The 16,527-nt window shown below is 33.1% G+C and overlaps 2 protein-coding genes and 1 long non-coding RNA gene across 4 annotated transcripts; 1 reads left to right on the top strand and 2 right to left on the bottom strand.

The window, feature by feature from the left end:
- The first annotated feature begins 145 nt into the window (after positions 1-145).
- LOC114377396 (glycerophosphodiester phosphodiesterase GDPDL6-like) lies at positions 146-4,318 on the top strand. Its single transcript, XM_028335880.1, has 10 exons — positions 146-262; positions 674-803; positions 894-1,175; positions 1,547-1,659; positions 1,787-2,282; positions 2,377-2,412; positions 2,513-2,794; positions 2,890-3,023; positions 3,253-3,736; positions 3,864-4,318. Exons 1-10 carry the CDS (start codon positions 245-247, stop codon positions 4,181-4,183), a joined length of 2,295 nt encoding a protein of 764 aa, XP_028191681.1. The 5' UTR covers positions 146-244; the 3' UTR covers positions 4,184-4,318.
- LOC114377398 lies at positions 1,295-3,943 on the bottom strand. Its single transcript, XR_003659071.1, has 3 exons — positions 3,847-3,943; positions 2,572-3,718; positions 1,295-1,684 (listed from the first exon to the last, which is right to left on the bottom strand). It is a non-coding gene; the product is annotated as an uncharacterized LOC114377398 (long non-coding RNA).
- A 6,613-nt stretch (positions 4,319-10,931) lies between the features above and the next one.
- On the bottom strand, positions 10,932-15,756 carry LOC114374611 (ABC transporter I family member 1). Of its 2 annotated transcripts, none has more exons than XM_028332276.1 (3): positions 15,597-15,756; positions 13,810-13,879; positions 10,932-12,035 (listed from the first exon to the last, which is right to left on the bottom strand). In XM_028332276.1, the coding sequence occupies exon 3, from the start codon at positions 11,890-11,892 to the stop codon at positions 11,206-11,208; it is 687 nt and encodes a 228-aa protein (XP_028188077.1). In that variant the 5' UTR covers positions 11,893-12,035; positions 13,810-13,879; positions 15,597-15,756; the 3' UTR covers positions 10,932-11,205. The 2 variants fall into 2 exon arrangements, with proteins under 2 accessions (XP_028188077.1, XP_028188078.1); XM_028332277.1 differs by having other exon boundaries at positions 10,932-12,032.
- Between the last annotated feature and the right edge of the window lie 771 nt (positions 15,757-16,527).

Raw genomic sequence — 16,527 nt, 5'->3', positions numbered from 1 at the left:
AACAGCAAATAATGGTTAGATTCCGAAAATGACTATGTTATTGGTTGTCCTTTGAAAGGAAGTCCTGGCCAATTATTTATGCGTGAAAAATGTGTGGAAATAGATAGATTTTATTATTATTATTATTATTTGTGAGTCAATCTCACTCACCAATTTGTTTCCTTCTTTTCCATTACATTCCCTTGAGGGTTTTCCTCAGAAAAACTCAGGGAATGCCTCTTTCGTCCATCCAATAGGTCAAGATATGAACATCAGTTTTTGGGTATGCATGTGATGTTCAATAACTTATTTTTTTGTTTCCAGTTTCCTTTGCGAAGTTTGTGGTTTTGGCATCAATCAAGTTTAAACTAAATTATCATCAACCTCTTTGTCTCTGGACCCTATACATTCTTCTGATTGACGTAAGGAAATTTTGTAGATGAGATTGAATAATGAGAATAAAGTCAAATTATTCCAGTAGCAGCTATGCACCATCCTAACGGAAAATATTAAGAAAAAGATCGAGATTAAATAAGTTTTTGAAAACCATTGTATATCATCTCAGGAAAACGGCACGTATGAATTTTAATGCAAAATGAACGTTAAAAGGCTTGGCCTGATACCTACAAGAAGTTGCATTTCAATTCCTAACTATTTTGATTGACATTGACTCGTTGAGTTTGAAATGTGACAGGAAAAGAAGAAAATGTTCAGAAGCTTGTTTCTGATTTCCTTGTTGCTTCATACAATAGTGGCCCAAAAACCTGCACTTCCAAATCTTCCTACACCTCAAGTCCCTCCCCAGAAATGGTCAACATTAAGTGGTTGGTATCCATAGGGCTTTTTGCTTCCATATGGAGAAGTTTCCTCGTTCTTGTGTTAATGTTTCAATGTTGTGATTCTTAATCTTGCAGGCAATGAGCCTCTTGTAATAGCCCGTGGTGGTTTTTCGGGACTCTTCCCAGAAGGCTCTCCTGACGCAATTGGGCTATCACAAGGCATAAGCGTTTTCTTGTGCAATCTTCAGGTGGCAAAAGATGGCGGTGCCTTTTGTGTCACGGGGACTACGCTTGACAATACAACAACTATATCATTGGTGGATCCTAAGGAAAAAACCTACAATGTCGATGGGAAGGACGTGCGAGGACACTTTTCTTTGGATTACCCTGGTCTTCTGATTGACCAGAATGTATCAAGTGAGTATCAATCTACATTTTTCTTCAATGCTTAATTTTGTGCTTAGGAAACCCTTTCATAAGAGCATTATCAGCTTAAACATGAGTCGTGCCACTTTGTTGTGAATAACCCAGAATAATTGAATGAATATAGATTATATAGATTGCAATACGAGTCATTCTGTGTGACAAAATAATAGAAAAATATTGCTAGGACTTAGGATTGTTAATGCGTATGAATAGACTTCATAATACTTAGCAGGTAACAGATTATAGGAGATGAACTACAACACTCAGAACTAGTTAGGGTCACAAGCGCCATACATATACACAAGCATGACCCAGTTTGAGTTTTGAAATGGAAGGTTTACTCTTTGCTATGTATTCTGCAGTGACTCAGGCCATATTTTCTCGACCCAATTTTTACGATGGTACTTCCCCAGTTCTTAATCTTGATGCTCTACTAAGCGGAAAATCTCCCCCGAGGCTTTGGTTGAATGTTCAGGTTCTCTCTCTGAATGCAGGACCTCCTGTGAAAATTGAAAATCCATAAGCACCATGGGGCATTCCTTAATTTATTTCTTTTTACTGATTTGTTATATACTAATTGTGTGTGTGTTTTTTTTTTACAGAATGCAGCACTCTACACCGAAAACGGAGTACAGGTGGTAGATATTGTTTTAGAATTATTGAGTTTTTATCAAATAGAGTTTGTTTCATCAACAAGTATTGGTTTCTTGAAGAGTATCAGTGGGAAATCAAACAAGGCAACTAAGGTTGTCTTTAAACTTCTTAATAATAATAAGGTTGAACCTTCAACCAAGAAGCCATATGGAAGTATTGTGAAGGATCTTGCCACAATCAAGTCATTTGCATCAGGAATAATGGTCCCAAAAGAATACATATGGCCAGTTAAACCAGACAAATATCTAGGACCTCCCACAACACTTGTGGCTGATGCCCATAAATCAGGACTAGAAGTTTATGCTTCTGGTTTTGCTAATGACTTCTTTTCTAGTTATAGTTATAACTACGACCCTATTGCCGAGTACCTTCAATTTTTAGACAGAGGTGATTCTGTTGATGGTGTTGTCACTGATTTCCCAGCAACAGCATCAAATGCCATCGGTTAGATGACAAATCTTTAACCTAAATTCACAATCTTTTTGTTAACTAGCAAATCCCCTCTTCAACTTTTCTCACAGTTAATTTTGTTTTACAGCTTGCTTTGCACACAACAATACCTTGCCCAAAAAAGGTATATTACAAATCTTAAGATGTTCTCAATCATAACCATAGATCAGACGTGGAAAACAGATCTATGACAAATCTATAACCTCATACATTTGTTTATGTAGGACCAACTTTGATCATAAGCAACAATGGAGCAAGTGGAGTTTATCCAGGCAGCACTGACCTTGCATATCAGCAAGCAATAGATGATGGCGCTGACATTATAGATTGCTCAGTTCAAATGACAAAAGATGGAATTGCCTTCTGCTCAAACTCCACAGACCTAACATCAGATACCACCGCAATGCCTAAATTCATGTCTCGATCTTCCAATGTCCCAGAACTTCAACCAAAAAGTGGAATTTTCTCCTTTGACCTTACATGGAGTGAGATTCAGACATTAAAACGTAAATACTTCTATCTATAGAAGTTGAAGAGTTCAAGTTCAGATTCAGCCTTTAAGATTTCAACAATGAACTTAAGTATAAATTTCTTGTTTCAGCTCAAATGGTTAGTAAAGGCAGTGATTTCCTAAGAAACCCCGCAAACAAGACCAGTGGTAAATTTGTCACCCTCTCAGCATTTTTGGAGTTAGCCAAGGCTAAGGCAGTTCCTGGCATTTTGGTCAACATACAAGTGAGCAACATTCCTAACTTCCCTATAATGCTTATGCTGTTAGCAACACACAATCTTTACTATCGGTTACACTTTATTAAAAATCACTTTTTTTCCTAATTTTTTAGTTTTTAATAAATTTCAACTAATAGTAAAGTATGTTTGAAGGAGTGTGTTAGAGTATTAGTAGTGCTCCTCAAGCTTTTATTTGAAAAAGTTGCTATTATTGCTAACTCTATTATCCACACAGAATGCCCCCTACCTTGCATCCCAAAAGGGTCTTGACATTGTAGATGCTGTCAGCACTGCTTTGAGCAATGCCACCTTTGACAAGCAAGCCAAACAACAAGTTCTGATTCAATCAGATGACAGCTCGGTCCTATCCAGGTTTAAAGACATCCCATCTTATAAAAGGGTTATGTTATTGAAGGATAAAATGGGCGACGTACCAAGACAAACAGTGGAAGAAATAAAGAAGCATGCGGATGCAGTGAATCTTCCAAAAACCTCAATTATCAAAGTATCTAATTCCATCTTAGTAGGAATGACAAATGTTGTCAAAGAGTTGAAAGATGCAAACCTCACAGTATTCGTCCATAATCTCAAAAACGAATACACAACCCTGGCATTCGACTATTGGTCTGATCCTAATGTCGAGATTGCAACTTACGTCCAAACTGCCAAGGTTGATGGAATCGTGACCGATTTTCCAGCCACTGCAAGTAGATTCATGAGTGAGTTATTCCAATCTCAATGTCTTTTCTTGATCTTAGCAAACTATTATTTTAGTTGCTGTATGAGTAAAACGTTATTTTTCATAAGCAAAAGTTGAAACTTAATCTACCTTTTAACAATTTGCAGGGAGTCCATGTAGCGATCCGACCCATGATCCTACTATCTTACCTGCTAAGCCTGGTGATCTATTGAACACTATTCCAACTGAACTTCTGCCACCAGCACAGGCTCCACTTCCTCCTCTTGAGGTTGCAGACGTTGTTGACCCACCTCTTCCCGCCGTGACTAAAAATTCTAATTCAACTAAAGCTGAGCCTGCTGCTGGTCCTGGGGCTAAACCTGCCTCCCCCCCTGCTTCCCCTTCAGGTGCCAGGGTAAATGTTGCCAACAGTGGCCTTTCAATAGTAGCTATTTTGGTGTTTGCTATGCTCTTCGCTGCTCATTAATGATTAATGTGATTAACCCCTAGCATAATCTAGATTGTATTTCAATTTGTATTATAGAATGCACACATTGGTTCTCATCATAATATTGGGATTATTCATTAGGCAAAGTTTCTTCTTTGCCTCTGCTTGCGTTTGGATTATTTGTCATTTGTGCTTTCAAAGCACAATCAATGCCTAATTCCAAAAATTGTATAAGCTTCCACCATCAAACAAGTCCGGTCAATATATATTGGGATGAACATTATTTAATCTTTCATTCTATCTAAAAAGACCACGCTAATTAAGTGCGATTTAGGCTTTCAAATCAGAACGCCCAAAAATATGTTTAAAAATAAAGTCGAAAGAAAAACATTGATTTTCAACTAATCCCAATTTAAAATTATGTTTTGTTATTCGGATTAAAACTGAGTTTCAAATGGAAGCTCAATGGAGATTTACTATTAGAGATTCAGTTTGCGGAGTGAAACTAATCCAAACATAATTAAATAAGTACTCTCACAAGTGTCTGACAACTGGAAAAACAAAAATAAAACGAAGTGCAACCAGTCTTCGTTGCTTGCCTCAAACCGTTGAACATCATACAGAAAATAAAAAATGTAAACTCTGGTAAGATTATTGTTTGACAAAATAATTAAAGTGCTAGTACAAAAATCATTCTCCTAGTTCTATAGATCGCTCAAACACAAAATACTAGTGTTAACACATGACTCCAGTTCATCACCCAAAAGCAGATCATTACTCTAGTCCACTTTTGTCGGAATTGCGACTTCAACTCACCCTTATAATCCAGTGTGAGTCTCTCTCACATGATAGTCTTCCCTCCCTCGTCTAACCTGGGGAAATTAGAAATGAAGAAACCACAGATACTCATAAACATAAGAAATTAGAAATGAAGTAACCACAGATACTCATAAGTTACTTTAACGGGAAAAAAAGTAAGGCTAAAAACAAACAGAAAATGCAACCATGCAGAACCAATCAACGATACGTTCGTCAGACGATGTATGGAATGAGAGAGGGAAGAGAGTAACGACAGAATCGGAAAATACCCTTTCCCTTCTCTCACTCCATACACCTCTGCCAAACACTGCGTTAAGACAACGCCAATGAGGGAGAGTTCTTAGATTAGGGAATTGGTGAGGCTCAGATCTGGCACAGCGATGGTATCGGTCATCGAAAAACAACACCGCCAGGGATGGCTGCAACAAAATCAAAAGCGATAAAGTTGCCGCGCCACCGGCGAGGAGGTTTGACGGCGGCAGATCCATCGGGTCCACACTCCGAAACCATCTTCACAGCCTCTTAGGGTTGAGAGAGAGAGAGAGAGAGAGAGAGAGTGAAGTTCCAAAGGTCACATAAAAAGAAAAGAAAGAATGAAACAGATCAAAACAAGCAGCCAGGCAAAGCGAGTGAGTGGTGAGAAAGAGAGAGAGAGAGGGAGTGGTATGCTCATTCATTCATTCATTTATTTATTTTGGAAGCAATAATGCTGGTGCACCAAGCAATAGCCATGAGATGAGATTAGGGTTCTTTTAAAGCATCAACGAGAGATCTAAGATCTCGTTCAGAAAGGGAGTGTGGCGGCTGCAGAAACCCTAATCTGCTTCAGCTTCGAGAGTGGCTAAAACTTATATAGTGAAAAACTCAATAGAGTGTTTTCCCTCTTTTCCAATTCTATCCCCTCTCAATTTCGGGGCTCAGGATAAATTCAAGTATTTTATTCATTCAACAATCTGGATTTGGGTTTTTTTCATTTTGGGTTAGTAAAAGCTCTTATTAATAGAGGATATTTGTTTCGTGCACCTTCAATGTTGCTTCTTTTATCTCTTTTAAGCTTTCAAAATAACCTCATTTAGAATGTAAAATTACATTCGGAAAATATCTCTTTAAAATGTAAAATATTTACATTCTAGAATAACTGCAGGAATCCAATGAAAGCTGCAGGAAGAACAAGCCCTACCATAGTAAAAGTCACATGCTCATGCCGATGAAAGGTGCAACTTTATTATTTATGGTTAAATTATTTTGTAGGTCCATAAATTATTTGATAATTTTAATTTGATTATTAAATATTTTTGGCTTAATTAAAATTTTCATATCTAGAATATAGGTCATTTTCATATTATTATCTAACATTCAACTTTCAATCAAGTACTTGAAAAAAAAATTAATGTTATTTTACTAGTTGTTATTAGTCGTCTTCCACGTGACAAATGAAGTGTCATGTCATCAAGCCAGGTCACAGACACTTTATTGTCACATCACCATCTTCAATGATGTATAACTGATGGGACATGGTGATGATATATCACTCCATTTGTGCATGAAAGTATAAATACATCATACATATGAGATCATTGTCAAATTCTTAAATTGACAAAGAACACATATGAGATCATTGTCAAATTCTTAAATTGACAAAGAACATGCGTTTGCAAACCAATAGTGTTGTACCAATAGTGATGACCTCAAACAATTTTCTGATTGACTACTAGACATAGGCAATGACAAACTTGGAGAACCTAATGATGGTTATGGTGAAATCAGCATTCCTAGTGAGTTTCTTATCCAGTCAATTGTTGAGACAACATATCCTAACTTATTACAAGACTATAACAACGGAGATTTCTTGCAGAAAAGAGTTGTTCTAACCTCTACAAAATATGTTGTTGATAGTATAAATAATTATGTCATGTCTTTGATACCTAGTGAGGAGAAAGAGTATTGTAGCACATATAGTGTTAATATATTTGATGAACAACTCAATCTGTATTTGGAGTTCTAACACCTGAATTGTTGAACTCATTGAAAATGTTAGGAACACCTACTCACAAGTTAAAAATTAAGGTTGGTACTCCCATAATACTATTACAAAATTTAGACCATGCAAATGGGTTATGCAATGGAACTAGACTGTGATCCAATTGTAGCAAAGATTATTTCTGAATCTAATATAGGACATAGGATATACATATCAATAATAAATATGTCTTCTTTTGATTCTTTATGACCATTCAAATTAATTAGAAGGTAGTTTTCATTTATGTTTTCATTTGCAATTATTATTAACAAGTTTGAAGGACAATTTTTGTCATATTGAATTGTATTTATCAAATCCACTATTTTCTCATGGCCACTGTATGTAGTACTTTTACGAGATCAACTATATGTAAACTTATAAAAAAATGTATGCTTCCCAAATTCTTATGGCTAGGTTCGGTAACCGTCTAATTTATCATTGACTTTTTTTTTTCCAGCATATTAATTTTCATGATTATTGCCTATATTATTTATAATTCAAATTTATTTTTATGCTAATCATATATAATATGTCATCACACTTTTGCGAGACCAGCTATATGTAAACTTATAAAAATAGGTATGCTTCCCAAATTCTTATGGCTAGGTTCGGTAACCGTCTAATTTTTCATTGACTTTTTTTTTCCAGCATATTAATTTTCATGATTATTGCCTATATTATTTATAATTCAAATTTATTTTTATGCTAATCATATGTAATACGTCATCACAATATATAGTATATGAGATATCATATTTTGTTCAAATATTTATATGATTAATATTATTTACAATTTCTTTAATATAATTAAACTATCCATATATATTATCAAATATCAAATATTACTATTAACTCGTACTTTCTAATTCATATCTTAAAAGAATTAACAAAAATAATTTGAACAACTATTAAAATGTCTTTAAACTAGTTTTCTACCTTGGTATCAATTTTAGTTTTATCTTTAATTATCATAAAATATTTTAAAAAAATAAAATATAAAAAGTATAAACATTATTGGACAAGACTAAGCACCCAAATGAAAAGGTTGGAACTCTAGTTCCATATTTTTTAACATATAATGTTTCTTGTCATTAAATGTTATTTTTCTTTTCTTTTACGTAAGATTTATTTCTCATCCTTTAAAAAAAATCAATTGATTACAAAAAATTCGAACTATACAAAATAGAAGGTGAAATGTTGAGCAAATGATCATTTTAACTTGTTCTATTGGACTTAAATAAGTGAGGCTCAGATTTGACACAACGATGGGGTCGGCGACGAAAAACAACACCGCCATGGATGGCTGCAACAAAATCGAAAAAACCAATAAAGTTGCCGCGCCACCGGCGAAGACGTTTGACGGCAGCAGATTCATCGGGCCCACACTCCAGAATCATCTTCATAGCCTCTTAGGGTTGAGAAAGAGAGCGAGAGAGCGAATGAAGGAACCAAATAAAAAAAGAAAAAAAGATATAGCTCATCAGAGGAACAAGCAACAAGGCAACGCGAGTTTGAGAGAGAGAGAGAGTGAGAAATATATATATTTATTATATTATTATTATTGTGAACTAAGGGAGCATGAATAGCAATTGCCATGAGATTAGGGTTCTTTCGAAGCATCAACGAAAGATTTCGTTCTGAAACGGAGTGTGGCGGCTGCAAAAACCCTAATCTGTTTCAGGGTTCGGAGAGTAAACTTATATAGGGAACGGAAACTCAAACGAAGTGTTTCCCTATTTTCCAATTCTGCCCTGCTCTCAATGGCCGATTTTTGGGCTTTTCAATTCTGGGCTGCCTGCATTCATCCGATAAAATTACGAGATTTTAATTTACAAAAATAAATACATTTTTAATACTTTTTTTATCATTAGATAGAATTAATCTTGGTTTTTATTTAATGGTTTTTAATCATAATAACTTATTCGTGAGTTTTATTTCATGAATAAAAAATGTATTAAATGAATATATTACTAATATTTTTTCTTAAAAATATTGTAGTAATTGCCAAGATGTATTTGTTTTTTTTAAAAAAAAAAATCAGTAAAATGGATCGGCTAGTATGATTTTGAATAATTATGGTGTATAGTATTAGTTTCTTCAAAACTCGTTATATTTAAATGAATTTTATATTTACATAAGTAATACAACAAAACAAAACACATATAAAAATATAAATAGAGAGAAACTAATCTTGAAAGATGAATTCAAAGATATGGCTTCCTCTAATAAATTGTTTATTGATTGCAATGTCAATAATTAATCTTTGGAATATGGATTCGAAGATTTTTATAAGTATTTTTTTTATGTATTTAAAGAGTGAAGAATAAATGTTGCTTAAACATTATGGTTTGTAATGAAAGGAAAAAAAAAAGCTATTTAACAACAAAAAATATTGAATAACATGTTTTTATACACTTTTATATGTTATATCCTCTAGAAAAATATATTTTTGTCCATGCAATCCTTTTTTAGATTTATTTGGTCCATGTACCCTCATTCAAAACTTATTTTAGTTTTAGTATATATATATATATATATATATATATATATATATATTCAAATTGATAAAAAAAAAATAGTCTTCCACCTGTTAAAAATATCCAATTTCCGTCCTTTTCAACTGACAAAATCACATAAAGAAATAAAAATTTTCACATATTTATAAAGTTAAAGATTAATTTCATCGACTTAACATTATAAAAAATAAAGTTAAGTTTGATAAAAGAAAAGATATGGAAATTAAAAAGATATTTCTCGTATGTTGTTGTATACTACTTCTCATGTAAGATTCTTTTTATATTATTTTATATTAATTTTTTAAATATTTTTTATGATTAGAGATGAAATTAAAATTAAATTGCATAACGTCTTAGAAAACTAGTTTAAGCACATCTCAAGAAAAAAAAATACAGACTATTCATGTTAATTGATTTTTCAAGGTTGTTAGTTTAATATTAGATGAACGATTAATTTTGCAATGGTTTAATGCACGTTTCATTGGATAAATTAATATAAAGTTCATTCAATAAAACGATTTTTATTTAATCCTTAATAATTTTTTGGTAAAGTTTATTTCATAATATAAAACTAGTCAATTACGTAAAGACTAAAGACGGAATGTTGCTTCTATGAGACATGATCTGTTTGACTAAATCATTGTTTTATACTGATTTAATTGTGTGAGAGAGTATACACACATATCTCCAACAAAAAATGAATACTTAAATTTAAATAATTATAAATATATATTTATTATATTTTTTTTTCAAATTTATATATCTTTTACATATTGCATCACTATTATTACTTGAAGGAAAAAAAAATCATAATAAATATTAACAGACTTAATATTTTTTAAGAAGATAGTTGTAAGTTACAAATATAATTAATATTTTTCCTCAATTTAAATGTAATTATATTCAATGTGTTACTAAAAATATTTAAAAATAATAATTTTATTTATTTACGTTTATATATGTTTTCAAATAACAGTAAATAGAAATAAAAAATATAATTTAGTTGTGCATGGGTCTAAAATCTAGCTGCACCGTATTCTATACCTTTTTAACAACAGTGTATAGACACTTCCTTATTATAGAGTATAGACACTTATTTGACTACTTATTTCTCCCCCTCTCTTATTATGTTATTTCACTTTTACCTATTGTATTTTTTCTTTTTTTCTTTTTAGGGCTCAAATAGCCTTGAAGTATTTACTGATCTTTTTCCTTTTTAATAAAACAATTACATTTTTCTCACGGGTTATGGGTATCATCAATTCATCACAGTCGTGTTCCACCATGTTCCAAGTCATATGAATACTTTGACATTAAGTTAAAATGACAGTTTTCGCAGTACCAATAGTCCAGAAAAAAAAAAAAAAAACAATGCGCAATTTTATTACACTTACTCAAAATTGCTCAACGAGTGATCCATTAAAAAACGTAGTTGAGATGCAGAATAATAATTTTATTTCATTCTTAGCTTAAGCCTGAATGTCCCCCCAGAATATATGATTTTCAGGGCCTCTTAAAAATGTTTTATGAAATGAAAGATACAAGAACAAAGGCATCAGACAAGTATACAAGCATGACCAGCACTACGACTGCAATATAAAGACAACTCAATTGTGAATCCTGACTGAATTGTCACAAATGACATTTGCACAAAGCTGATTACAACACCTATCCTGTTTTGAAGAGAATGTGAACGAAAATAGGAATTAACTGATATCTGCCCGGTCAAGCATATCCACAAGGGTCATCCTCCTTGGAAACCTTGGTGGAAGCCTCAAGACTAAGGAATCTTCTATCTCAATGGGTAGATGAGTTGCCACAATCACAATTCCTCCATATTTCCTGTGTTCTGCAATAATATACTCAAGTAACTTCACACCGTCATCATCTAGTGCAACTGAAGGCTCATCTAGCAACCATATGGGGCGATCAAGTGCCAGCAATCTGGCAAGTTGCAGTCTTTTCCGCTGGCCCATAGATAGCATCCTTGGTTTTTCGTTGGCTAATCTTCCTAGTCCCATCAACTCTAGTGCAGCCATAGCCTTCCCTTCCTTGTTTTCAAGAAGTTCAAACCATTGTACATTGTTAAGAACTGACATCTTATTATCAATGGCATCCTTGAGAGAGAGCCAGTTAAGCTGAAGTTTATACTGATGGAATATTGTAGATTGTTGAATGTCATGTCCATTCCAAAGGATTTCACCAGCAGAAGGGCGGGAAAACCCAGCTAACATGCGCAGGAAAGTTGTCTTTCCCGAGCCATTTGCACCTGTTAGCACAAGTGCCCCTCCATCATGAAGAGAGACATTCACATGGCGCAGAACTTGCTGGGCATTTCTCATGCAAGAGACATTGTTAAGGAGGAGACGAGGGAGTGGGGGTCTTCTAGACATCTAGTTTAACAATTGAAAAATGAAAAAAGAAAACTACTGCCAATATGTGCAAACTGCAAATCCAGATTAATGCTTTCTGATTCTTTGACTTCTTTTGGTGATACTATTAGCACAAGTCACAGAGCATTTCCAGCACAAGCCTACTGTAAAATAGGAAAAAAAAAAGGACAAATAGTAAGGGAGCAATTTTTCTGGTTTTATGAAATATGACTCAATCTTAACTACACAAGACCTATGTTATCATATGATGCAAAAACACCTCATAAGAACACTATCAAAATTACTTCTGAGGTTCAAGCATTTTTATTAGTCCCAGATAAAGGTGATCCTTGGGGGTTTGAGTAGGATGATAAAACTGTTTCACCACTAAACAAACATCTCCACTGTGTCAACTGCCAACAGTTAATATGAGTCAGCGTATCCCAATCAACCCCGTGTGGGCTAGAGGTAAAAGGCTCACAAAGCCAGAAACGAGTAGGGCAAAATGGCTGCAGAGCCAAGGTTATAAATGGCAGATAACAGAATATGGCAGAAGGCCAAAATTCCACCATATAAACATGCCATTGCTGCCTGTGGCACCGCCATAGTGACCCTCCCTTCACAAATTGCATATGGTAGAGGGGTCTAAAAACGTCAAGTTATAGCGCCAGTGTTATGGTGGCGCTGTAAATGGTTATTTGACAAAATTGTGCAGAGCCAAAAGTAAATTGATAAGCATAAGCATAAGCCACACATCACTAAGGTATACACTCGCAAACAGCGAGCAAGAGAAGCAATAACCATGGACCACCAGCAGCAGGGCGCACAACATCCAAGGGATGCAAACCACCCAAAGGGTGCAAGGTCAGAAGATGTGAATCAAGGGGACATGACCCTTGGGAACAATCACAACCAACCATTATGACCCGCCCAAGGGGTGCAAGGTCAAGAGATGTGAATCGAGGGACATGACCCTTGGGAACAGTCACAACCAACCGTTATGATCTGCCCAAGGGGTGCAAGGTCAGGAGATGCGAATCAAGGGGCATGACCCTTGGGAACAGTCACAACCATTCAGAATAATTGTGTCCATTAGAGGTAGTATAAATAGAAGTAAACCAGAATGGGAAAGACACTCTGGAATTAGGAAGAATCTGAATTGGGGAGAGACAGGCTCTCGAAAACCTGTGTAATAAAATATCTCAAATTATCTATAAAAATTTCTGTTTCATCTTTTCAAATCTGTTCCATTTTTATCTGTTCTTATCATAAATACAGCTAAAAAGTCCATAAGGCAATGTAGGTTAGAGCCAGCTCACTAAGTTTTAAAAAAAAATTAACCCACCTCTCAAGTAGGCTGGCCATAGCCCACCCATGGACCAGCCAGATAGGGGCATTTTTAAAAACAAGGAATTTTCTTTTAACTTCCTTCTTAAACACTGTAAGGGGTCAAGCCTTCAATGGGAAGTGCACGAAATGGGATTAGCTAGCATGCACTCAAAGCCAGATAAAACAATAGGTAACGAGACATGAAAAAGAGTGTTATAACTAGCACAACTAATATTGCCACACAAAGGTCACGCTGCAGTGTACTAGCTGTTGGATCTTCATTTATTTGATCACTCAATGCAAAAGTTCAATGACCAAATAGATAGTCTTTTCTTTTTCAAGAAAATAAAATAAAAAATAAAGTATGACTAGGTCGATAACATAACAGGCCAAATTTTTGTGACATAACAACATAGGGACAAATTCAATCAAAGTAAAAATCAGCACGAGTATATCAGTATATGTATCCTGTCACAAATATAAAATTATTGGTCAAACAAAGCACAGGAATTTTCCTTTGATTAATCACAAAACATAGCACAGGAAATCAAATCAGTAAAAAGAGTAGTTATGGAAAAATATTAGTTTGCAAATTAGAAGGACACTCACCAAAGATTTTCCTATGAAGAGAATTGGTGGAACAACAAGTGCAGCGAAAATGTAAAAAGGCAATGTGAACCTGCTTGAAGAAAATTAGTGAATAATAAGTGACTGCAATGAGAAAATATATAAATCTAGCTGCTGTGTAACAGCACATGACACACAATTATAAAACAAACAATTACAACATCAATATGTAACAATATAATAAAAAATGAACTAATGAAGAATCCTACTGAGTCACAAAATAATTTCTCATTGTTTATTATCGATGTTGTAATTGTTTGTTTCAATTAATATGCTGTGAAAACTGACCCACTCTAAGCACTAGGTCAATAGATCAATAGTTGAACCGGTAGGTCACTAATTAACCTAATTTGAGCCTGGTATATATATATATATATATAGCTAACATAATTTGATTGATCAATCCATAATTTAAAATAACATTAACAATCAAAGAAACAATTACAAGAAACCAAGCTCCAAAAAGTAATTACAGCAATTATGCAATTCTTCTTGATAACTACATTAAAATATTCTAAGAGAATTTACACCACATCCTCAAATTTGGATAGGGAGTTTAGTTCAATCATAGGTATGTAAATGCTGTCTAACTAATTTCATTTCAGATTAATAATTTCAATTCTAGAATTGTAGTGTTGTGTGTTCCAAAATAACCTTGGGATTGGAAACAAGTTTTCCTTGTTTTAAAGAGGTATGAAAAGAACAATAAGTTATAATCCATAAATGATAATATCAAAACAGTTTACGCATATGATGGATATTGTCAGACATGCTCGTCATTGGAGAGTTGGCACAAGCTACATATACATATATATACAAAAAAAGTGGAATTTTAAACACGTCATGGACATTAACCAATAACCAGTATGCATTCTTCCCAAAAAAGTTGCAAACTTAAGTTGAGGTAAACAGATTTAAAAACCAGTAAGTTAAGTGTTTTTAAGATTCTTTAAATATCCCCAGTGAAGATATCAGCAAATATCGAATTCAATGGCAATCGTGATGAAATCAACATGAACTAAATTACTTCTTTAGCTTCACACGCAACATGTTGCTGGGCTGGGAAAATGACTATGAATTCAAGCAGTTGAAACCAAACACATGGAGCTTTAGGGCCTGTTTGACTTAGTTTTAGTTTTCAGTTTTTAAAAAATTATTTTGTAAATCAATTCTAGAAATCTGTTTTTGAAAAGAGAATAAAAAAAAAGCTGTTCCATAATTTTATTTTGAAAACTGATTTAAAAATGAGAAAATAGAAAAACTTGTTTGTTAAATTGATTTTCAAAACATGTTTTTAAAATTAAAAAGAAAAAGAAATTGATTATTAATTTCTTTTTATGAATTTTTTAACTTATTGAAGAACTTATATACATAAGAACTAAATGCAAATACTTTTAAATAATATAAAAAGTATAAGGATTAATATAGTCTGGAGAATAATGGCCGAACCAATTTTAGGTATCACTTTGAATTATACACAAATTATATTAGAGTTTGAAATACATAGTTCCTAAAACCTATTCACAGAATCCAAAAACAAAACCAAGTCCAATAAGCCATTCAAGCTTTTCATCGAACATATTGTGTGCAATGGTGGCAGCAGACAAAGAACAATGCTACAAAAGCAAACTTAAAGTGGGATTCAGATTCATGCCACATTTCCCATTCCTTTCTCGAAATAGATTCAATTGGATATATAGATTCAAGTGGAATTCATGAACAAAGAACAATGCCATTAATGAAGAACACAGAAGGGAGATGAGTAAAACCTGAGAACAAACATCAACGGATCTTTTGGCCGGAGCTGCGCTAGGATCGTCTCAATGTTCCTTTGAATTTTTAATTGAGTCGTGTATCAATTCGTTTTAGTGTTCCTTTGAATCTTCAACTTTCATTGATTTTTCCACGTTAGTTTTTCTTTGATCTATTTTCCAGGTTAGTTAAAATTAGAACATGTAATGTTAGGTAAATTACACTTATGCCATTAACGAAAATAGTAGTTTTCCGTGTGTTTTCATTTTTAAATTTGTTTCTGTTTCTTTCTTCTTCTTCTTCTTTTTTAAAAAAAAGGAATGTGTTTTTCCGTTTTTAACTTTTAAAAACCAAAATCAAAGAATAGTTTTATAAAATTTACCCCACAATCAAGTTTTTTAATTTTTAAATTTTCAAAAATTGAAAACTGTTTCTGAAAAGTGTAATCAAGCAAACCTTACTTGCGAATGGCGTGAGCTAATTAGGCTAAATCACCTATCTATATTTTAAACATTTCAATTTAACCATTTATTTAAATTTTTTCGATTTAATTCTTTATCTTTTAAAAAATATTTAATCATTTATTTTTCTGTTTAATTTGATCATTTATCTTATTGTTTTTATTGATAAATTTAATAATTCAATTTTTTTAAAATTGACATCATTGATCATTTTAAAATATTTTTTTTAGTTTTCTATCTTTCTTCTTTACTTCATTTTTAATAAAAAAAAAGTCTATTATTAAATGTTTAGCGTCCTAAATTTTAAATAGACCGAAAGATTAAATTGAAAAAAAATAATTTAAAAAAAAATAAATTAAACTTTTTAAAAATAAATAATCAAATTGAAAGAAAAAAAAAACATAAGGACCAAATATTTGGCCAACTAATTATTATAACTAGACGCTGCAAATAAAATTATTATCACCAAATAAAACTAGACGCTGTG

This window comes from Glycine soja, chromosome 11, assembly GCF_004193775.1.
Source record: "Glycine soja cultivar W05 chromosome 11, ASM419377v2, whole genome shotgun sequence".
In the NCBI taxonomy this organism is placed as follows: Eukaryota; Viridiplantae; Streptophyta; class Magnoliopsida; order Fabales; family Fabaceae; genus Glycine; species Glycine soja.
Note: the sequence above shows the minus strand (reverse complement) of the source record. Positions and strands in the feature narration are given on the sequence as shown.

What these genes read in the sequence shown, in the direction of transcription:
- LOC114377396 (XM_028335880.1), top strand. An exon ending in GGCTTTGGTTGAATGTTCAG is followed by an intron (nt 1,660 to 1,786) that starts GTTCTCTCTCTG and finishes TTTTTTTTACAG; the next exon opens with AATGCAGCACTCTACACCGA. An exon ending in CACTGCAAGTAGATTCATGA is followed by an intron (nt 3,737 to 3,863) that starts GTGAGTTATTCC and finishes AACAATTTGCAG; the next exon opens with GGAGTCCATGTAGCGATCCG.
- LOC114374611 (XM_028332276.1), bottom strand. Translation starts at nt 11,892, where the DNA reads ATGTCTAGAAGACCCCCACTCCCTCGTCTCCTCCTTAACAATGTCTCT.